Source organism: Artibeus jamaicensis, unplaced genomic scaffold, assembly GCF_021234435.1.
Source record: "Artibeus jamaicensis isolate MK-2021 breed Jamaican fruit bat unplaced genomic scaffold, CSHL_Jam_final scaffold_833, whole genome shotgun sequence".
Classification (NCBI taxonomy): domain Eukaryota; kingdom Metazoa; phylum Chordata; class Mammalia; order Chiroptera; family Phyllostomidae; genus Artibeus; species Artibeus jamaicensis.
The window spans coordinates 18,447,036-18,466,509 of NW_026522056.1; the positions used below are offsets into that span (position 1 = coordinate 18,447,036).

General features: G+C 42.0%; 1 protein-coding gene across 2 annotated transcripts in view; it reads left to right on the plus strand.

Annotated features, from left to right (window-relative positions):
• The window catches only part of ZDHHC2 (zinc finger DHHC-type palmitoyltransferase 2), a 49,686-nt gene that overhangs the window by 14,197 nt on the left and 16,015 nt on the right, over positions 1–19,474 (plus strand). The window contains exons 2-6 of one of the 2 annotated variants that reach the window (XM_053660051.1): positions 7,092–7,118; positions 8,416–8,510; positions 14,366–14,467; positions 16,830–16,899; positions 17,588–17,620. In XM_053660051.1, coding sequence (XP_053516026.1) covers positions 7,092–7,118; positions 8,416–8,510; positions 14,366–14,467; positions 16,830–16,899; positions 17,588–17,620 — 327 coding nt within the window. Of the gene's footprint in view, positions 1–7,091; positions 7,119–8,415; positions 8,511–14,346; positions 14,468–16,829; positions 16,900–17,587; positions 17,621–19,474 lie in introns of both variants that reach the window. The other variant, XM_053660050.1, reaches the window with a different exon arrangement.

Consider the following 19,474-nt stretch of genomic DNA (forward strand, 5'->3'; position numbering starts at 1 on the left):
ATCCCGTGAGGAATGTAGACTTCCTGGCACTGAGTTTGTGCTTAGGACTGTCAGGAATGGGAGACCCAGCTTTCACGGTGACTGAGGGAACCCAGCTTGTTTGCAGGCCAAACTCTGCGCGAGGAAGCTGTCGACGTAAGGACCGTCCAAGCCTGTAGAGAAGTGTTTACGAGTTTATCTGAGCCCAACTAATGATTGAGAAAATGCTCCGGAACATGGCAGTTTTACCACTTACCCATCAGAATCAAAGGGGAAGACATGAGAGGGTTACATGGAATCCACTGGTGATAAATGAGGGAGGTGGGAGGAGATCAAGCAGGGAAATCTCTGAGGTTGGATAAAAAGTGAAGTGGATAGACACATCCTTTTACGTTGGCGGGTCCTGAATAGTTAATAATTACCATTTACAGCACGTGAGGATGGTATGTGGGGGACAAGGGAACACGGGAGGGTTCTGGGGCCTTGCTCTCCACTGTACGGGTGTGCCCTGAGGGTCTGGGAAAGGGGTAACTCTTTCCTTCCAAAGGTGGGGTGTCCAGATGCAAAAAGATGACAGACAGGCTCAGGTAAGGTAAAGACTGACCTCAGGAAGATACCTGTTTAGGACATGACTACCTGCCAAGACTCGATTTTATGTGGGAAGTTTCCATTTCAGACCATCCTAGGCAGTTACTTTAGACCCTGAGTTTGTGAGGACGCCAGGGGGGCCTTCGCTGAGCTCATCAGGGTTAGTGGGCGGCCCCTTTTCACCCACAGAGCCTTCCCCTCACTCTTCATTTCTCCTCTGAAGCTACTTCTCTGTCCTTGACAACGTGTCGACAGACCCACTGATTCCATAAATGTATTTGTGGAATGACTTTTGCCCTAGGTTTTTAAGTCACCTTTTTTTTTTAAATACATCACAGTAGACTGAAGATAATTTTAGAACCAGGGGAACCTTTAAGATAAAGTGCAAATTTTGTTTAAAAATAAAATTGAAGCACAGAGCAACCGAATGTCACCATCAAGGTCACACACGCTGGGAAGAGTGGACTGGAGGCCAGGTCTCCTACCACCCAGCCGAGTGCAGGGACAGAGGGTCCAGGGAGGGGCCGTGTTAGCTTGTGGAAAAGCCAGAAAGCACAGAGCTGCTGGGGCATCGTGCACCAGAGGAGAGAGTGCGAGGCACCGTGAGGGAGGACGGCAGCACCGCAGCTGTCACTAAAATGACAGTGGCAGGTGGGGGATTGCGGAGGAAAGCTCCACTGATAAGGGCATAAACATGTCAGTAGGTCTGTCGTAACGGACATAAATTCAGAGGTATTTGTGAGGAAGAAAAGGATATGGTTAGAACTGGCCTGGAAACATCAATGTGAATAATACATTCTTCTCGGGTCCGGCAGCAGTGTCACCGGTATTCATGGGGACGACTCCTAGTAAGCCCAAGTTTCGATCTTCTCGCACTAAAAACGGAACGCGAGCTTCTTGGAGCTCTAGTCCCCGAAAGGACCAAGGCAGGCTTCCTGGGGTCCCCACAGGCCAGGAGTACATTTCAAAAAGAATGCATCTCCTTCCATTCCGGTGAGCCGAGGCCTGAGAATTCGAGGTCGTGAGGGTGCAGGTGACCGTGGCAGCAGGGGTGCGCTCGGGATGAGGGTCCAGGTGTTGGTGGAGAAAGCAGAGGGAAGCGGGAGGAGCAGAGACAGTGTGTTTGAATGGCTGTTAGCCGTTTCCTGTGGGAGGGAGGGTCAGGGAAGTGAAGGCTCAGCTGGAGACATGAGGTCAAAGGGCAGATTTTGTTAGGGCAGGAGAAGGTCAAGCATATTTGTGCTGTGACTGTTGTTTTTGCCTGAATCTTCTGAATCCAAACTGCTTCTGTGATTAATTGGAACTGTTTGTTTTTTATTTTTCAATAACGGTGGGCATTCCATGTTATTTTGCGTTAGTTCGGTGAACAGCATAGTGGTTAGACAATCACATACTTGACGCAGGGACCCCCCCAGTATTTCTAGTACCCACCTGGCATCACACATAGTGATTACAGTATGGGGAGGGGCGACAGAAGGTTTCCATCTGTTCCCACGGAGAATAGGACGATCATCGATGCACAACAGCACAGGAGCACACGCCACGTTTCGTGTGCTCACAAACCTGCCTCTGCCCACCCAGGGTACTGACCGTGTTCCCTGCACTGTCCTGTACCTCCCGCGGCTGCGTCACAACCACCAGTTTGTACTTCTTAGTCCCTTCATTGAAAATGTCTTAAGAATGATGCTTTTCTCAGTTACTTTTAACTTCTCGCTAAAATGATTCCTCACACACTTGAGGTTTTTGAGCACAGGGACAGAGCCGCAGGGTCCTTGTGTCTTCACCAGTCTAGCAGTGTGGTGTGTATTTTCCAGTAAATGAGTGAATGATGAGCAGAGGAAAAACGGAATCAGGCTCTGAAGGTCCCCTTCAGATTCCGTCATTAGACCCCATCTTTGGTTTCGGTGTTCTTTACTATCGGACTGCGCGAGTGGGGCTGAGAGGTATCGGTGTCGCGCTGAATTTGGACACAGCGTAGGGACTGCGGGTTTTCTATAGAGGAGTTGCCATACAGATGCAGTATAGGCACATTATTCTCCAGAGAGGGAGTTGGAATTTGAAGGTGAGAAAAAGATATTTCCGATTAAGAAAAGAAAGAAACGCAGCCATGTATGTTTGCAGTAAAAGCACCCAACTGTTCTAGCAACAGTTATGTAACTGTTCTTTGCTAATTTAAGGGAAAAGTGCATTTTTTAAGTCTACTATGAAGGCCTATTTTAGTGTCTGAAGTTTTGGATTTTGAATGTACGGATGACCAAAAATTGAACTAGATTTAACAGTTTACTGGGCTACTACTGATCAATGGATGTATTTCTTTAACAACACACTCACTGCATAATCACCAAAGCTAAATTTTTAAAGATTAGTTGGTGAAAATATGGGACTACAATAATTTTTTAGATGATCCATGTTTTTAATCAAGGTTGAATTTTAATCAATCTGGATTAAATCAGCTCTGATATTTTTATCTAGCGCCTTTAGCGATCATATGGATGTATAAATACACTTCATTTGGATAAGATTATTTGTAGTCAGGTTTTGAGAGTATGCCAAAGGATTTTATTATTGTTTTCCCTCTAACAGATACATAAAACATACTGTCATTAATTTTCTAGATATGATTCCAATTTATTCATTGATAATAAATATTAACGTTGTCCTGAGAACTGACACCAAAAAATTAACATATCTTCTTAGATATGTTTAACATTAGATATGTATGACATTTCATCCTATAAAATAAAACAATTATCAATTCAGGGTCTGATGATTAAATATTTGTGTGAACTTAGCCTGGCTGTGGCAGCCAATTGTTTCATTAAATACCATTGTAGTGGTAACAAGAAGTGATTTTTTAGATGTGTTTAACATTTAAAGCAGTAGATACTGAGTTAAGCAGGTTACCTTCCAGAATGTGGGTGGGCCTCACCTAATCAGTCAAAGCCCTTATGAGAAAAGACTGAGGTTCCCGGAGGAAGAGGAATTCTGCCTCTAGACCGCCTTCAGACCCAGGACCTGGGTCTGCCCAGCTCTGCCATTGTAGTACAGAAATAGCCATGTAAGCAGATGGGTGTGTTTGTGTGCCGGTACAAGCTTATTTACAGAAACAGTGGCTGGCTGTATTTGGACCAAGGTGTGTGGCGTGCTGACCCCTGGATTCAATGATTGCTTGCTAATGCATGCAAAAAAGGTAAAGGGGGATGCACATTTTAAAGGATGTTTTTTTTCCAGCCCAGTTGGATCACGAAACAGTTTGTCATCCTTTTGTAGTTCATTTAGTGGTTATTAGTCATTAATAATAATTAGCAGTTATTAATATCCTCACTCTTCAACTTTGGTTTTACCTGTTTTATTTTCACACAGGATTTCTTAAAGATCAACACAACAATAGCAACTCGTGATCATTCTGTACCAGTTTAGCCTTTTTTCTCTCATGCCCTGCTGCTTCTTAGAGAAATGATTCATGAGGGAGGAGGAGGCTAGGCCCAAAGTGGAGCCAGAAAACAGCTGGCACCCAAACGAACAGACTTTCTGTATCTGCAATGGCTCCAGATTCCAAATGTAACCCTTAAAGGCTTCATTTGCTCTTGGCCCACGGAAGCACCCTCCTTGGTAACTCTGGTGATAGATCACTGTTCCCGGTCCCTCCCTTTCTCTTACACTGTCGGTGCCAGAAAGTGCTGCAGGTCCTTAGGATCTGAACCAGCCAGAGGCCTGGTTTCCTCGCGGCACTGGAACTAGTCAGGGAACCGTTTTAAGTGCTGGAAGTGGATTGGGTTAGAAATCTTTAAATCTTAAAATGTTATCATTACAGGCCACGAGCCAGAGAGAAATGAGGCTAATCCAAAATAATATCAGACAAAAAATTTTTGAAATGCAAATTAAAGTAGTGACCAACAGTGTTGCTATTGTACGTATTCAGATGTTCACCAGATGTACATATAACTAGTAACTATTTCAGGTAATAATGCCTGCCGTACTCTTATCCCCAAGAGTAAATTGCAACCTTTTCTTAAAGAGCTACTTAACAACAAAAATATTTGCATTTGAAAGTAACATCATGTTGGATGTGTTTTCACAATAAGAAAGGGAATGTTGAGACCGACACTTCTGCTAACTGAAAATCACAAGGTGAACCACCGAATACTCAGGTGTACATGTTTGAGAGCATTAATGTTCTCAGTGTCACAGAAGTGGAGACTGTCTGTTAGTGAACGAGGTCAGTTAGAAAATTTTGACACTCTTGTTTAATCAGTGATAAGCCATCAGATCTTACTAGTATGTATTAAATCGTTTGAAAGTAGTTATATAAAACCTTACTTGCAACATAGGTAGCAGCCATGGGATTACTGTCCAGAATATATTAAAGGCTCTCAGTAAGTGAGAGACACAAACTAATGGGAAAGTGGTGATACACTCAGAAAAGAGGAAAAACCAATCTATATTTTAAAAATAATTCTAACCTTTGTCAATAATCAGGGAAAGCAATACTAAAACAGTGATTTTTGTTTTTACCTAAGATATTGACAAAAGTTCAAGATTTATTTTACGTTTATAGGACATTGGACAGGCTCAGAATCTTTCTGGGAGTGTAATTGATACAGCCTCTTCGAACTTCACATTTTACTCTATAAATGTTACTGGAGTTATTTTCCATAAACATGCATGCCACTTGTTTAACTGAACAAAACAGGATCTGTGGGTTCTGAAGTACATTTAGAGAAAAACAAGCTATGGAGAGAAGAAATAGCCTTGAAAGTGATGTCTGAGTGCACATCAGCCAGCACGGTAGTGGTCCAGGTCAGAAACATCGGTGCCAACTGCACTTTTTCTGGCGTGTTACTGTCTTCAGTTCTGACAGTTGGAGTCGTGGGTTAGCAAATACATTTCTTTAAGACACCAGCACCTCCAGAATGGAATGGTCATTAAGGGTCATTCATACGTAAATGTGCATGTGCTGTCAAATTGTTCTTCCAGTTCCTGAGATCAGCTCCACTGAGGGAGTGGACATTTTGATCCAAGGAAGAGCTGTGGTCAGTTGGAAGTTATTTGGAAGCCTGGGAAGTCATTGCCTAGAGAGAAATGCATGCAGGGTGGGGTGGGGTCAGATGTGACAGACACGCTTGTCTAGGGCCCTCCTGATGCCCCCAGTTCTACCACCGCCACCAGGATCCCTGAGAAAGGGAACTCTTACCTCCACCCTCTGATTGGTAAGCAAACGAGCAGAACAGGCCGTTTGGACGTCGGAGGTTGTCTGTGTCTGCCAGTCCCATTCCGGGGATCAGAAATGGTAAAGGAATCTGAGAGCTTAGGAAGGAGCTACGTCAAGGTTGTTGAGAAATCTGGAGGTCACGTCGTATTTGGGCTAAAAGAGAACATTTTTAAGGGTTCACAACTTTAAGTATGTGAAAGTCGTTTAGATTTTCTGTTTATTGCTACAGGTCGGAAGCATAGAAACCATAGGTAGGAGCCACCCAGAGGCTAATTTCAGCCCACAACAATCTTATGACCATCCTTAGAGCCATCTAATACTGGAACGGGCCGCTCTCCAAAACCGTGGGCTCCTGCTGGCTCTAGAAACGCCTACACTGGTACTCAGTAGCTCTCTTGGAACGGAGGTTGGTTGGATCAGGTGATCTTAAAAATCTTTCACAACAATGTACTCTGCTTCCACTGTTTCTCAAGGCAGTGAAATTGTATATCCCAGGACTAAGGCCTGATACACTGTCCCCCTTACAGAAGCTCAATAGGAACAGGAATACGTAAATAAGCCAAGTCAAATCTCCATTTTTTACAACTGGGATAGACCAGAACTTCTGAAAGGCCCTAGCACAAATGGAGGAAGTCCACATGAGAAACACAGAGAGTAGACAGTACAGATGCTAAGAAAACCACCTGCATTAGTAAATTCAGCTTGTCGTTGTAGCGTGTTTAGCTCCATGGGCCCTGTGCTGACCTACCTGCCACCTTGGGACATTTACTACAGCCCCTGGGGGGTGGCAGTTTCTCTGGCAAGTCACCCAGGCCCCTCATTACTTGTAGGGAGCAGTTAGTCATCAGGCACAAGAATGTGTGCTTGTAGAAATTGGAAAAGGAGCGTGCGGCGTGGGCACAACATTCTTTTTTTTATTTTGGAGCGCTAACTAGGTGATTGCCTTCTTGTAAACAGCCATAAACGTCTCTGGAAATGGAATGACTGGGAGAACAGTGCTTTTATCCTAACTCTGTGGTTGGAGGGAGAGCGTGAAGCCCATCATTACTGTAGCAGTGAGACCCAAGGGGCAAGCTTGACAGGTTTTGCTGACATGCCCGTGGAGGCCCGGCCGAACGCGTCTCCCTTCCCCGCCCTCTCCCACGGTGCTCACCTCTCCTCTAAATGAAGGTGGACAAATATTTAAAGGATGTTGGTTTGAAGGGAGGGTCCACTTATTAACCTGTACCACCCTGTGTTTGTTAGGCTCTGTGGTTGCCCTGTGCCTCCTGTAACCTATTTCCTGTCTCTTTTTTTCTGTTCATTTCTGTAGTGTCCATGGAAAACATTGGAGAACAAGGTAAAATATATTCTATTATTGTTTTAGATATAAAATCTTAAAAGTAGTTAAAAAACAAATAGAATTCACTTGGATCTGGTTGGAATAAATAAACTATTCATTAAGAGTGCAGGGACAAGCTGGGGTTAAAGAAATTCTATGCTCTTAGTTCCCGGACTGAATTCTGTCAGGCCGCTGGCAAAGACTCTACCCTGAAATGGCCATAATTGTGCCAAAGATGCTCGTGGCTTCAAGATACGGGAATATCAGTCATTTCCTGTTTCAACTCAGAGCATTACCCATGCCTGTGTCTCCCGCAAAATGCACGGGAAAGCTCATTGGCTGTACATATCTCACACCGGTTTAAGTGCCTTAGTGGATAATTTAATTTTTTAATGATTCTACAAATACGAGTATCATTTTTAAAAAAGTTACAATTGCTACTAATGCTTAAAATATCAAATATGCTGTATTTTAAATTAGTGTATTTTATTCAACTGTATCTTACAGAATTATTATATATTAATGTATATCCCAGAATTAATCATTTTCACCATATACAGGATTAATATTTTATATTCTCATAGTACTTCAAGAATACAACACCAAAGTGTGTGTGTATATATATATATATAAATATATATATATATATATATATATATATATATATATATATATATAACCTGAAAAAAAGGATCAGAACACTTTTCTTAACAGTTGCACCATGTGGTAAATGAGACACTCAAAGTTCCACTTCGAGTGGAACTCGAAGAAATCTCTCTTTGTCCAGATGGTTCTCTGTTTAAACTTGTTGTCACTAAAACAGTGATGGCCACCAGCTTTGCCTAGAGCTGAGCAAGTAAGCAAATAGCTTCTCAAGTAGGAACCGCTTTTGCTGTTCTTGGCCCATGAAGTGAAGTTCTTCAAGCCTGAGCATTTTGACGTTTGGTTAATGCTGCGCCTGTGAGTTAGAGGTGCAGGCACCCTGCCCACTTTCACAGTTTAGGGAAGGCCCCTGTGAGCCATTTTGCGATGGATGGGCCTGCCTGAGGGTGGGCGGGCTCTGGTCAGGGCCGTGGATCTAATTATGCCTACTAGGGATTTCTCCAGTATCTTGCTTTAGGTATGAAAATTCACTCATTGGGTTGTGCCTATTCTAGTATGATACAAATGAACTCATTGACAATAATAAAAATTACTACTAAAATTTCAAAATAGGATGCATTTGTTATGGTTGGTAGCTTTGGCATTTTAGAGCGAGCAGATCATTTGTGAATGTTCGCATGTGACAGTGACAGTCACGTTTTTCTCACTCTAGTTGTGTGCCTGATCGCTTATCATCTGCTTTTTGCGATGTTCGTCTGGTCATATTGGAAAACCATCTTTACGTTGCCAATGAATCCTTCAAAAGAAGTAAGTTAAAATCTTAGTAAAGCCATCCTAAAGTTAGAAATCAACTATACTAACATGACTTGGAGAATGAATTTTATGTATTTTTATTAATGTTGTAAACTTAGTGTAATAATTTTTAATATTGATGTCTTAGTAAATAGTTGGATTTTCACTTGGTAAATATGTTTTTTTGCACTGAATGACCATTGTATTTCCAATTTTAAATCCGCTATGCGTTGTATTTTCTACTTTAGACATCGGGATGGGTGGATGGGTGGATGAACAGATAGAGCTGAAGGTGGACATGCTTCTATTATAATTATCATCCTGATGGTGTGTTAATTGGCTATTAGGCACCAAACAACAACAAAGTAATTATTATATAATCTCTTATTCAAAGTCTGTAGCCAGGCCACAGCTGGCGGGTATCCAGGCTTCTATTTTGTTGCTCTGACACATACAGCTTCCATTCCCAAGGTGACCTCTTGGCCTAAGACGGCTGCTCTGGTTCCAGCCATCATGTCTGCATTCCAGCCAACAGGCCAGAAAAATTAGGAAAGAGGAGTAAAAGTGAATATCCTTGATAAGGACACTTTGTAGAAGTTGCTGATGCTATTTCCACTTACATTTAGAGCTTAGTTATATGGCCATGATATATTTGTGCAGAATGCTGGGAATGTTGTCTTTTTTCTTAATGTCCATATGGGCCATGTTACAAGTAGGAAAGAATGGATGTTGAGGGTCAGTAGCTGTCTCAGCCACAGAAGCTTTTAAGTAAACTGATAGGATCGGATACGCATTTCAAAAAGATCATTCTGGCTATTTGTTTCTGGGTCTTTAATCTTGGTTAAATCTTGCAGCAGAGGACTGAGTCTTACTAATTTTTATATCCTTGTCCCTTAGGTCAGGACATGTTTGTTGAATAGAAATAAACCCTGTCCCAGGAACAATAGTGTGGTTTTAGTAGGTGAGCCTTTAAAAAAAAAAGGCTGGGCATCACTGTAAATTGCTTCCTGAAGTGACCTGTCTGAATGCAGCTGTGGTCCCAAAGGCCAGTCATTGTGCTGTGGGGCCTGGGACAGGATATGGAAAACCAAGCCACAGTCCTTGCATTGAGCAGTATGTTAGGCCTCAAATGTGTTAACTGTAGCTTTTCCCCTACCTTCTGCTTGTTTTTCTTTTCATACCTCTTTTTCTCCCCCCATCCTATCTGCCTCTTTTCTGGCATCTCTCGTCCCCGTCCTGGCCTGAGTTGCAGGTTTGAAGGAAAATGCTGACCTCTGTCGTAGGTGATCTCATCCACTGTGCTGATGATTATGACCTTGCCAATGGCCTCTGTGTTCAAAATTTCCAAATGTATGTCTACTTCTGACCTCTCCCTTCACGTTCAACCTTGTATCTCCCTGCCAAACAGAGCTTCTTGATCATCCCACTGACACCTCGATTATAACACATCAAAAACTGAATTCACCACCCTCTCCTTCCCCACACTGTGGCTCACCCGGGTCTCAGACCGGTGAGTGCCACTGACATTCACCTTGCCATTTGGGGCAGGAGCTTGGCAGCCATGCCTGGGTCTTCCAGCTTCCTCACCCCTCTGCCAGCGTCCAAATTCTGCTGATGTTTTCACTCCATAATGTTTCCCTTTTTGTTTCAACTCCTTCCTTCCCAGTCATTCACTTAATTCATTTTTAATTATTTTTTACTTTTGAAAAAAAATTTTAATTTATTGAATTTAGAGAGAGAGAGAAATAGCCACTTGTTCCACCCATCCCATGCATTCATTGGTTGACTCTTGTAGGTGCCCTGACCAGGGATCGAACCCACAGCCTTGGTGAAGCAGGACAATGCTCTAACCAGCCGAGTTAGCCAGTTCAGGGTCTCAGTTATCTCGTGTGTCTGAGACAGTGCAGTCTCCTCCTGTCTGGTGTCACCATTTTCAGTCTTGTCTGTGTTCCCGTCTCAGAACCCTGTAAGAATTCATCCTCTGGCTCAGAGTGAAGTGACCCATCTGGAAACAAATGTGATGCCGCCACTGTGCTGCTTGTCTCTGCTCAGCCACCCCACAGGGTGAAGGCCAGGCTCCTTATTCTGACAACAGCGACTCTTGTCTGAGTCTCTGAATTCCCATTTTACACTGGACTCCTTCTTCATTGTATGTCATTTTCTGTCTACATTGTGCATTCTTTTCTTTCTAGAGTATTCTTATTTTCTTTCTCATTCAAATAATTCCATTTTCATAATGTGGTGGTTCCTCATTATCTCCTAAGCCTCTAAAGCATTGGATTATCCCAGAGCTCAGTCCCTGGACCTCTCTTTCATTTATCTACATACATCATGACTATACATGTCGTCTCATTCATTGCTGTAGCTTTTTTCCAGTTAACATCAGTAGTCGGGTCCTGCATTCTAAACTCCAGACTAGTTTACTGCTACCTATTTGGCATCTAATAGGAATTTCAAATTCAACATACCTGAAAACAACCTTCTGATTTCCGACCTACTCCCTTAATCCACCCCAACCCCCTTTCTAAAATCGTCCTGTCTCAGCAGTGGCGGCTCCATCCGTCCAGTTGTTTGGAAAACACTGGGGTCATCCTCGGCGGCTGCCCTTCTCTCAGACCCACAGCCAGTCCATCCACACCCGTGAGGGCCCTCAGCCTGAGCTCATGCCCCTAAACCTCCAGCTGGTTCCTCTGGCCACGCCCCCATCCTCTCTCCCTTGCACAGTGCAGTCCCGTCAACAGGTCTCCTTGCTTTCAGACTTCTGCACATTTTCAGCACGGTAGCCAGAGTCTTTCTTTAAAAAACGAGACAGGTCATATTATATTCCTCTTCTTCTCAGGACTTTCCTGTGGTTTGTGAGCCCGCCCGGAGTAGAAGCCTGGCTGCCCACTGTAGCCTAGCAGGGCGCACACGGCCGGCCCAGAGCCCATCCCCCCTCCTTTCTCGTTCCTGCTGCTTCAGTCCCATTGGCCTCCTTGCCATTCCATCAGCATTGCTACACGTGTTTCTTGAAAACTGCTGTTTCTCCCTGACCGGGAGCACTCTTCACCTGTCTGACCATGTACCCCGCTTTCTTCCTGTCACTATGTCTAGATTCAAGGGGTGCTTTGTCTTTGAGGTTTTCCATAACCATGGACGCTCCATGTAAAACAGCAAAACCCTGCTTCCCCTGGCATTCCCTATAAACCAGACCTTACTCCATTTTTCTCCATAGCATATCACTCTGTAACACGTTTCATATTCCATTTTTTAACATCCCTAGAATATAAGCCCTAAAATGGCATGAGCTTTATCTTTTTTGTTCACTAATCCATTGCCGGTATTAAAGTCCTGTCTCACCCGTGAAAGGTAATCAATAAATATTTGTTAAGTGATTGAAAGTAGAGAAGAAGTTAGGTGTATAGATGCAAGTTGGTGTTTAAAGTTTTGGCAGGAAGTTGATATGACTTCTGATTTCTCCCTCAAATTATGTGTGAGGTGATTGGCTAAGAATGATGAGGGAGTTGGGCTGAGTGAGGTTTGGAGGAACAGAGAAGGGTTGAAATAGTGGTTGGATACAGTGGGGAAAAATGAAATGATTCAAAACACAGGAGCAACGCCACAGTGCCGATGGAGCAGTTGTGCCCGGCTTCGCTGGGTGGTTTTTCCACAAAACACACATTCACTGTGTTTGATTCATAGAACTGTGTGAGATGGATGTTATTTATCACCATTTTTGCAGATGTAGCAATAGGTTCTGAACCTTAGCTGATTGTCCTAAGGCAAGGCATCGAGTGCTAGCGTGTGGCATAGCCATTGCTGACATTGCACCAAAGCTCTGTTGGCCATCAAGGCTCCGTCCTTGTCATCATGCCATGGACAGTGGACACATCCAGTAGTGGGTGTGCTCAGGACCTCCATCGGAGCGTGGAGGAAAATAGCATGACTTCTATATAATATGTTATCCTTGTAGTGTTTCTTTTTAAAATTTCCCATCTAAGGCACATAACATATTCACTAATAGTGGGCATGTGTGTGTGTGTGTGTGTGTGTGTGTGTGTACATATACATACACATGTACATACTGTATGGCAGTTGCGGTCTCAAATTATTTTTAACTGATAATATACATGATCAAAAGATTTTTGCAGACCTTTGTTGTGAAAGAAAGAGCCCTTGCTTGCTGGTGAAGAATGTTAAGTTATCCAATTAATAAAATACAAGATCTTGGGCTAATTTTCTTAATTGATTAGCAGCCAGAAACTCCTCACTTGTCAAATGAGGGTCCTGGACTTAAGTTGACAAGAAGGTGCTCTTATGTGCCAAAAATCTTTGAAAAATGGGACTCAAAGAGTAGGAGAAAGGTAGTAAAAGAATGTAATATTTATATATTTCACACTATTGAGAGAATGTGAGATTTGGAACACATGAATTAAAATATACTTTTTTCATAGCCAGTTGTTAAATTGCTTTTTTTCAATTTGTAAGATTTTTCCCCCAATATAAAAGTAATATAACCATCCTAAATTATACTTAGAAAATGAAGACTAGGCAAAAAGAAAAAGAAAAACATCCCAAAACACTAATTTGTTTTACATTTTGGATTTTTTTCCAGTTACTTTTTTCACATAATAGTTCATCATTGGCTTATTTTCATTTTTAATAATAGCATAATATTCTCACTGAAATGTAAACATTTCCTCAGTTACATCCCATCTTGAATTTTCCAACTGACCCCAACTTTTCACATTGCAAATAATATTGTTAACGTGGTTGTACACAGAGCATTATCCATTTAGGGATTGTTTTCTTAATATGAGTTCCATAGGTAAAATCACTAGACCAAGACAATTTAACTCACTTGCCAAATTGTTTCCTCAAAGGATTTACATATAATACTTTTAGATTTATCGGACCCTCGGCATTTGTATGTTATTAAAAAAACTCTTGCCAACTGCATAGGCAAAGAAAAAGTTCTGTTTTAATTTGCTTGTTTTTGGTACTTATGAGCTAATAGGTTTGTTGTTTTTCTAAGTGAAAAAGAACTAGGAAAAAGAAGTACAGTTCTGTGAGTTTTCTGTCTGTTATTAGATTCTAGTTTTTTCTTAATTGGTATGTCCTTTTAAAATTGTACTTTTTTTAATCTGAAAACTGTATTTGAGCACAGATCTTGGTTCCTAAAACTGTTTTCCAGTAAAAGGGACAAGGGTTCCTTGGAGAAATAGCTGATTCTAGAACCAGAACAGAAGACATTCTGGGTGAGCTCAGAAAGTGAGCAAGTGCAAATAGACTTTTAAAACTGTTTTTTTTTGCAATTGTCATATTGGAGTCCAAACAAACTTACATTTTTCTCAAATAAGTATTTTTTAATTGCTTGGAAGTATAAGGAGTACAAGCAGTGATTAGTCCGTTTTGGGTGCTGGGAGAGAATTCAGGGATTAATTGCCCCCATGTTAAGACTCAAGCGAGAAAACATACATGATAGATTTGTTTCTGTTTTGTTCCTAATGAGCTCCAATTGAAAAGTTCATCCGTTGAGCCAAATTTGTTTAGTTTGCCATTTTATCTATTTATATACTAATATTTGGATAGAAATCTGTACTTTAGAAAGCACTTTTACATACTGTGTTCCTCTTGAGTCTCATAAACATTTGAGGAAGTATTATTATTATTATTATTATTCTATTTTTTAGATCCATAAACTAATAAACTGTGAGGCTTACAGACTTGCCCAGATGTCAATCTCTATTAGCTCTCTGAATTTATATACTATATACCACTAATATTTTCTAAATGCCCTTTTCTGGGCTCGTGGATCAGTATGTTATCATGTCTTTGGAAACGCTGATTAACATTTCAATCCGTTCCACAGTTCCATCTCTCTTACGCAGAGAAAGAGTTGCTGGAGAGGGAGCCCAGGGGAGAAGCCCACCAGGAGGTTCTTCGGCGGGCGGCCAGAGACCTTCCCATCTGCACCAGGACCATGTCTGGAGGTAGGTGTCGGGAGTCGGCGCTTTCACACTAGCTCGGGGTGACTGTGAGGGAGCGCATTTCTGCACTTGAAGCTGTCGAGCACGTGCTGAGTAACACTGTGCTGTATGTATCTCTGATGCTATGCGATCTTTACGGCACAGTTGCATGAAACACAGTGGAAACATGAGTGGCATGAGGCTCAGGGATCTGAACCAAATCACAACCTGCTCCAGTTCTCTTCTGCCTACTTGGTGGGACTCCGTGAATACCTGTGATCTTGATTTCTAGTAGTATTCACTTTTAACGTTTAATTATAGACCTTCCTAGTCTTATTTAAAGGAGCAATAGCTACAATAAACATAACATTGATCACTCAAATGTCTTTACAGCAATTAAACAAATTATATAAAATGTAATTAAGGTACTGGTATGATTTTTCATCTTTAAAATTTATGTTAATTTTTTAATAAATGCAACTCAAATAGCAAATCTCTTCTACTTGGGTCAGATTTTGAAGATAATTTTGAAGTGATATAATTAAAAATTGTCTTGAAAATTAACACACATGCACTGTTGACCCTTGCCTACCAAGACATGCCCCGTGTGTGACCTGAGACCTGGGCTGCTCCTTTTGGTGGCCACCAACCCCCTGTGGTTGTTGAGCACTTGAACTGTGGCCAGTCTGCACTGAGCTGCGCTTTAAGTATAAAATGCACAACTGATTTCAAAGACTTAATTTGAAGAAAAGGATGTAAAATATCTCACTACTATTTTCTGTTTACATTTGTTTCTAACTCCCCTTAAAATTATTATTGAATCTAAGTCAGATAGAACTTTTTCCTCTTTGTTTTTACTGTTTCTCAATGAACAAGTGGCAATTGTCTGATTTATGTCACTGGTTCTATCCCACGAAGACAGGCCAGTCCTTGGTGGCTACTAAGCACTTAAAATGTAACTCTAAATGTCAAGTGCATAAGAGTCTTCAAAGAGATGGTATAAAAAACCCATAAAGGATGTTATTGATATTTTTATATTGATTATATATTTTAAAATTTTTTTGAATTTATTTTTAGAGAGAGGGGAAGGAAGGGAGAAAGAGAGGGAGAGAAACATCAATGGGTGGTTGCCTCTCACACGCCCCCTACTGGGGACCTGGCCAACACCCCAGGCATGTGCCTTGACTGGGAATCAACCGGTGACCCTTTGGGTCATAGGCTGATGCTCAACCCACAACCCACTGAGCCACACCAGCCAGGGATGTATTGATGATATCTTCTAATATTTTAGATATTTAGTTATTTGAAGGTAGCCCCCAGAGGATTTAACAGTCCCCATGTGGGTCACATATGTCTCTGGACAACACCACCTTCCACTTCAGTACTTGGCAGGAGCCAGTGGGACCTTGTAGCATCGCTGGAACGTACCTGCGGGCCTTTTTCATGCAGGAGCTGAGCAGCAAGGCCATGCTGTTCGCCTCTGCAATTCCTGAGAATGGGAGTTGTGAGGGGGGATCAGGAACTCACTTCAGTATTGAAGATGGCTCCATGTAGGCCTGTTGTCTGAGAAGAGCTGGTTTTATTTTTAGTATAAAGCCACTGTTTCCTTTTTCAGAGATAATGTTAGTTAACATAACCCTGGTAATTATTTACTGCAAGTTTTTTCCAAATTTTAAGTTAGTTTGGTTTTACGGGTCCCACGGGAGTGCCACTTGATAACTGCATTCCTGTGATTTTGGTAGCCTGCTTGCCTGCTGTCCAGATGCCTGGGACTGAAAGAGCCTCTCCAAATCAGTGATTCGTAATTGTCTTGGTATCTGTATTAGAGAACAAAGGAGCAGCTCTTCAGGTACAAGGGCTGAAATTCTTACTGGATTAGTACTGAAGTCAGTACTTCTCATACTTCTGGGCTCGCACCCCACCCAGCAGAGATGTGAGATCTTTCCCTGTTTAAGCAACTAAGAGAGTTTACTCACAAATTTCTAAAATGTGTTTCGCATAAAATTTCTAAAATATGATTGTATCCTCTCCCAGTTATCCTGGCAGGGTACAGGAAACACTTCATTGAGCTGAGAGAGACGTTCTGTTTAAAACACTCAGATAGAAACGGACATATTGACATCCTTTGGGAGCCTCTCCATAACCCCTGACAATTGCAGACCCCTAGAAAAATTTCCCCCAAAGATTCTGTGTCCGTGGGCAACCTCTCCAGAGAACTGAGACTGTTGGCAAGTCACTCCATTTAAGTGTTTCAACATCTCATTTTTACCACGTTTAAATGGGGCATGCTTTCCAGAATTTAAACTTGAATAGACGGGAAGAGCCGTTTAGTGGCATGTTCCACTCACTGTTCAGTCGAAGGCTAAGTGGATCTTCTTGTCCCCAGCAATCCGCTACTGTGACAGATGCCAGCTCATCAAACCCGACCGCTGCCACCACTGCTCCGTCTGCGATAAGTACGAAAAGCCGTTATTTCTGACCTGTTTGCGTGCCGGTGATCTTTTTATTGAGTGCACTTCTCAGTTTTCCACATTATTTCCTCTTCTCCCTTATTTAGGAAATAGAACTGGCACAATCACTCGCATTAATAACAAGTGCAGTTTAGGGCCAGCATCCGTCGTCCTGTTCCCCCAGACTCACATTGACATGAATGAAGTACAGGAGTTTTGGCAGCTCAGACTTGGCTAGTTTGATTTAGTAAATAGTTGTTCTGTGACTCTTTCCCGTCTTTATAAAGATAACTCACTCAGCGTCACGATAGTCTGATGTGATTACGTACCATACCCACAAGCGTGGTGCTACTTGGCTTAGGGATTGCTCTTAAAGGAGAAGTTTTATCCAGACTTTCTGTAAATCTGCTGACACTTTGCACTTCATTAGCATAAGACAGTTGTATGTTAACACACTGCATTGTTTTTAGATGTTAAAACATGTACGTTTGAATCGAAAGTTCTCTGATTGTATCACAACCGGAACTGGCTATGTATTTTAGATGAGGACTTTTGCTGTTATTCAACTTTCAGATAAATAATTTTGTAATATTTTGCTTGGTCCTTTGAAATAACGTTGAAGTCTGTTTTTATATTTTAATGGGGCTACATTTTTACGGGGTGTTGAGCTTTGTGTCTGTCTGGGTTTTTTTAGGTGTATTTTGAAGATGGACCATCATTGCCCGTGGTGAGTCTGGCTGTATGCTTTCACACATCACTAAACAGAATCGTTTCTCTATTTGAACCTTTTTATGATTGAAATCTTGCCTTAGCTGATCTTGGAGGTACTTTTATATTTAATTTCTGGCATTTATTTGATTAGTTCAGGAGAGTCATTATTTAGGAGAATTTCCATGAAATAATTTTACAACCAGTAACTTAACAATTAAAAGTTAATTTCTCATATTTGCTCAGAACAAACGGTTTTCTTTACATGCACATGTATTGACATAGAAATTCTAAACTGCTCCCCAGAAATTATGCCTGAATGTACATGTAAACACAACACCTCACTGGAAGTTTCTAATTATGCATCTAAAACTTTAACAATTTATTTTATATAAAACTTGGCATTAATAGGTAGAGTAGCAAATATACACATATGCTGAAATAAGGCTTTCCGCTTAGAATGTGTTAGTAATTTTTTTTAATTTCTTCTTTTCCATTCTATTATTTTTTCTTTTTTTAATTGTTGTTCAAGTACAGTTGTCTCCATTCCCCCCACCACTCACCCCCACCCCACCCCACCGTCCCCACCTCCCACCCTAGATCCTACCCCCTTTGTCTTTGTCCACGTGTCCTTTGTACATGTTCCTTGACAACCCTTCCCCTTTTGTTCCTCATTATCCTCCTCTTCCCTCCACTCTGGTGACTGTCAGTTTGTTCTTTATTTCAGTAAAGCCTCTGGGGTATTTTGCTTGCTTGTTTGTTTTGTTGATTCGGTTCCACTTATAAAAAAGGATTTCCAAGTCATGAAATCAGGTGACTTAATGGAGGATTATTGGAAAGATCTGATTACCTAATGAAGGTGGATTTTTCTGCTTTTCCCTGTGATTCTTCTTCCCAGTGTGCACGTGCCTTGGACAGTCACACTGAGGCTGTCAGCCGGCTTGCAGTGGGACATCAAGCATGACTGTGCCACAGCCTCGTCTTCCTGCAGGGTTGGCACTTGAGGAAGTGACGCCAGTTGTGGGTTGAAACATACAGGGTCTGGCACAAATAACACCCCTACTTTTTACCACAGAATCTTTTGTTACAAAATCATAAGCATGTAATTCAGTAAGATAACAGTATCACACTTAAGCACACCATATGACATTTTACGTGAACAGTTCAAATTAAAATTATAAATGATCACACTCATGTTCTTTCCCTGCCCACCGCATGAAGCAGGTGCTACTTCTGCCGGACGCTGTACACATACATGGAATGATTATGTTAGTTGCAGGGAACCATGGGGGATGTCAAGTTTACTGTCTTAACTGTACCCCCTCCAGGACACCTTTTCCTTTTGTTCGTGTGCATCTTCTCCTTTAACACGTCAAGGCCCCTTAACCATCATGACAATGACCTTCTCAAAAAGGATCTCAGTAACTCGCCTCCATTTTGCATTCATTGTCATGGTATCCATTCTTTTGCTTTCCTCCTTCTTTCATCCATAGTATTGATTCTGTTCAAATTCTCATCAAGTAATTTCCCCTATATCTTTAAATATAAGTAGCCCGAATCCTCTTTATGTTCCTCTGTTGACCCTTCCATAGCATGTGCTGTCAGCGTCACCTTCCCCTCCCCCCCCGTGTTCCCATGACCTGCCCGTCAGTCCACTGCACCTGCAGGGGCGGTTTCCATGCCTGCTGACAGCTCCCCACCGGAGACACCTCTGGTTCTTTGCTGCTCTGCCCGAGGCCCCTCTTCTGCCTGGTGGGGCTTGCTCTACCCCTAGGTGCCAGGGAGGGCGTTCATGCTTCGAGAGGCTGCTCTCAACCAGTGAGGGCCTGGTTCGGGACACATGCTGCTCTCAATTCTCTCCCTTATTTCAAAT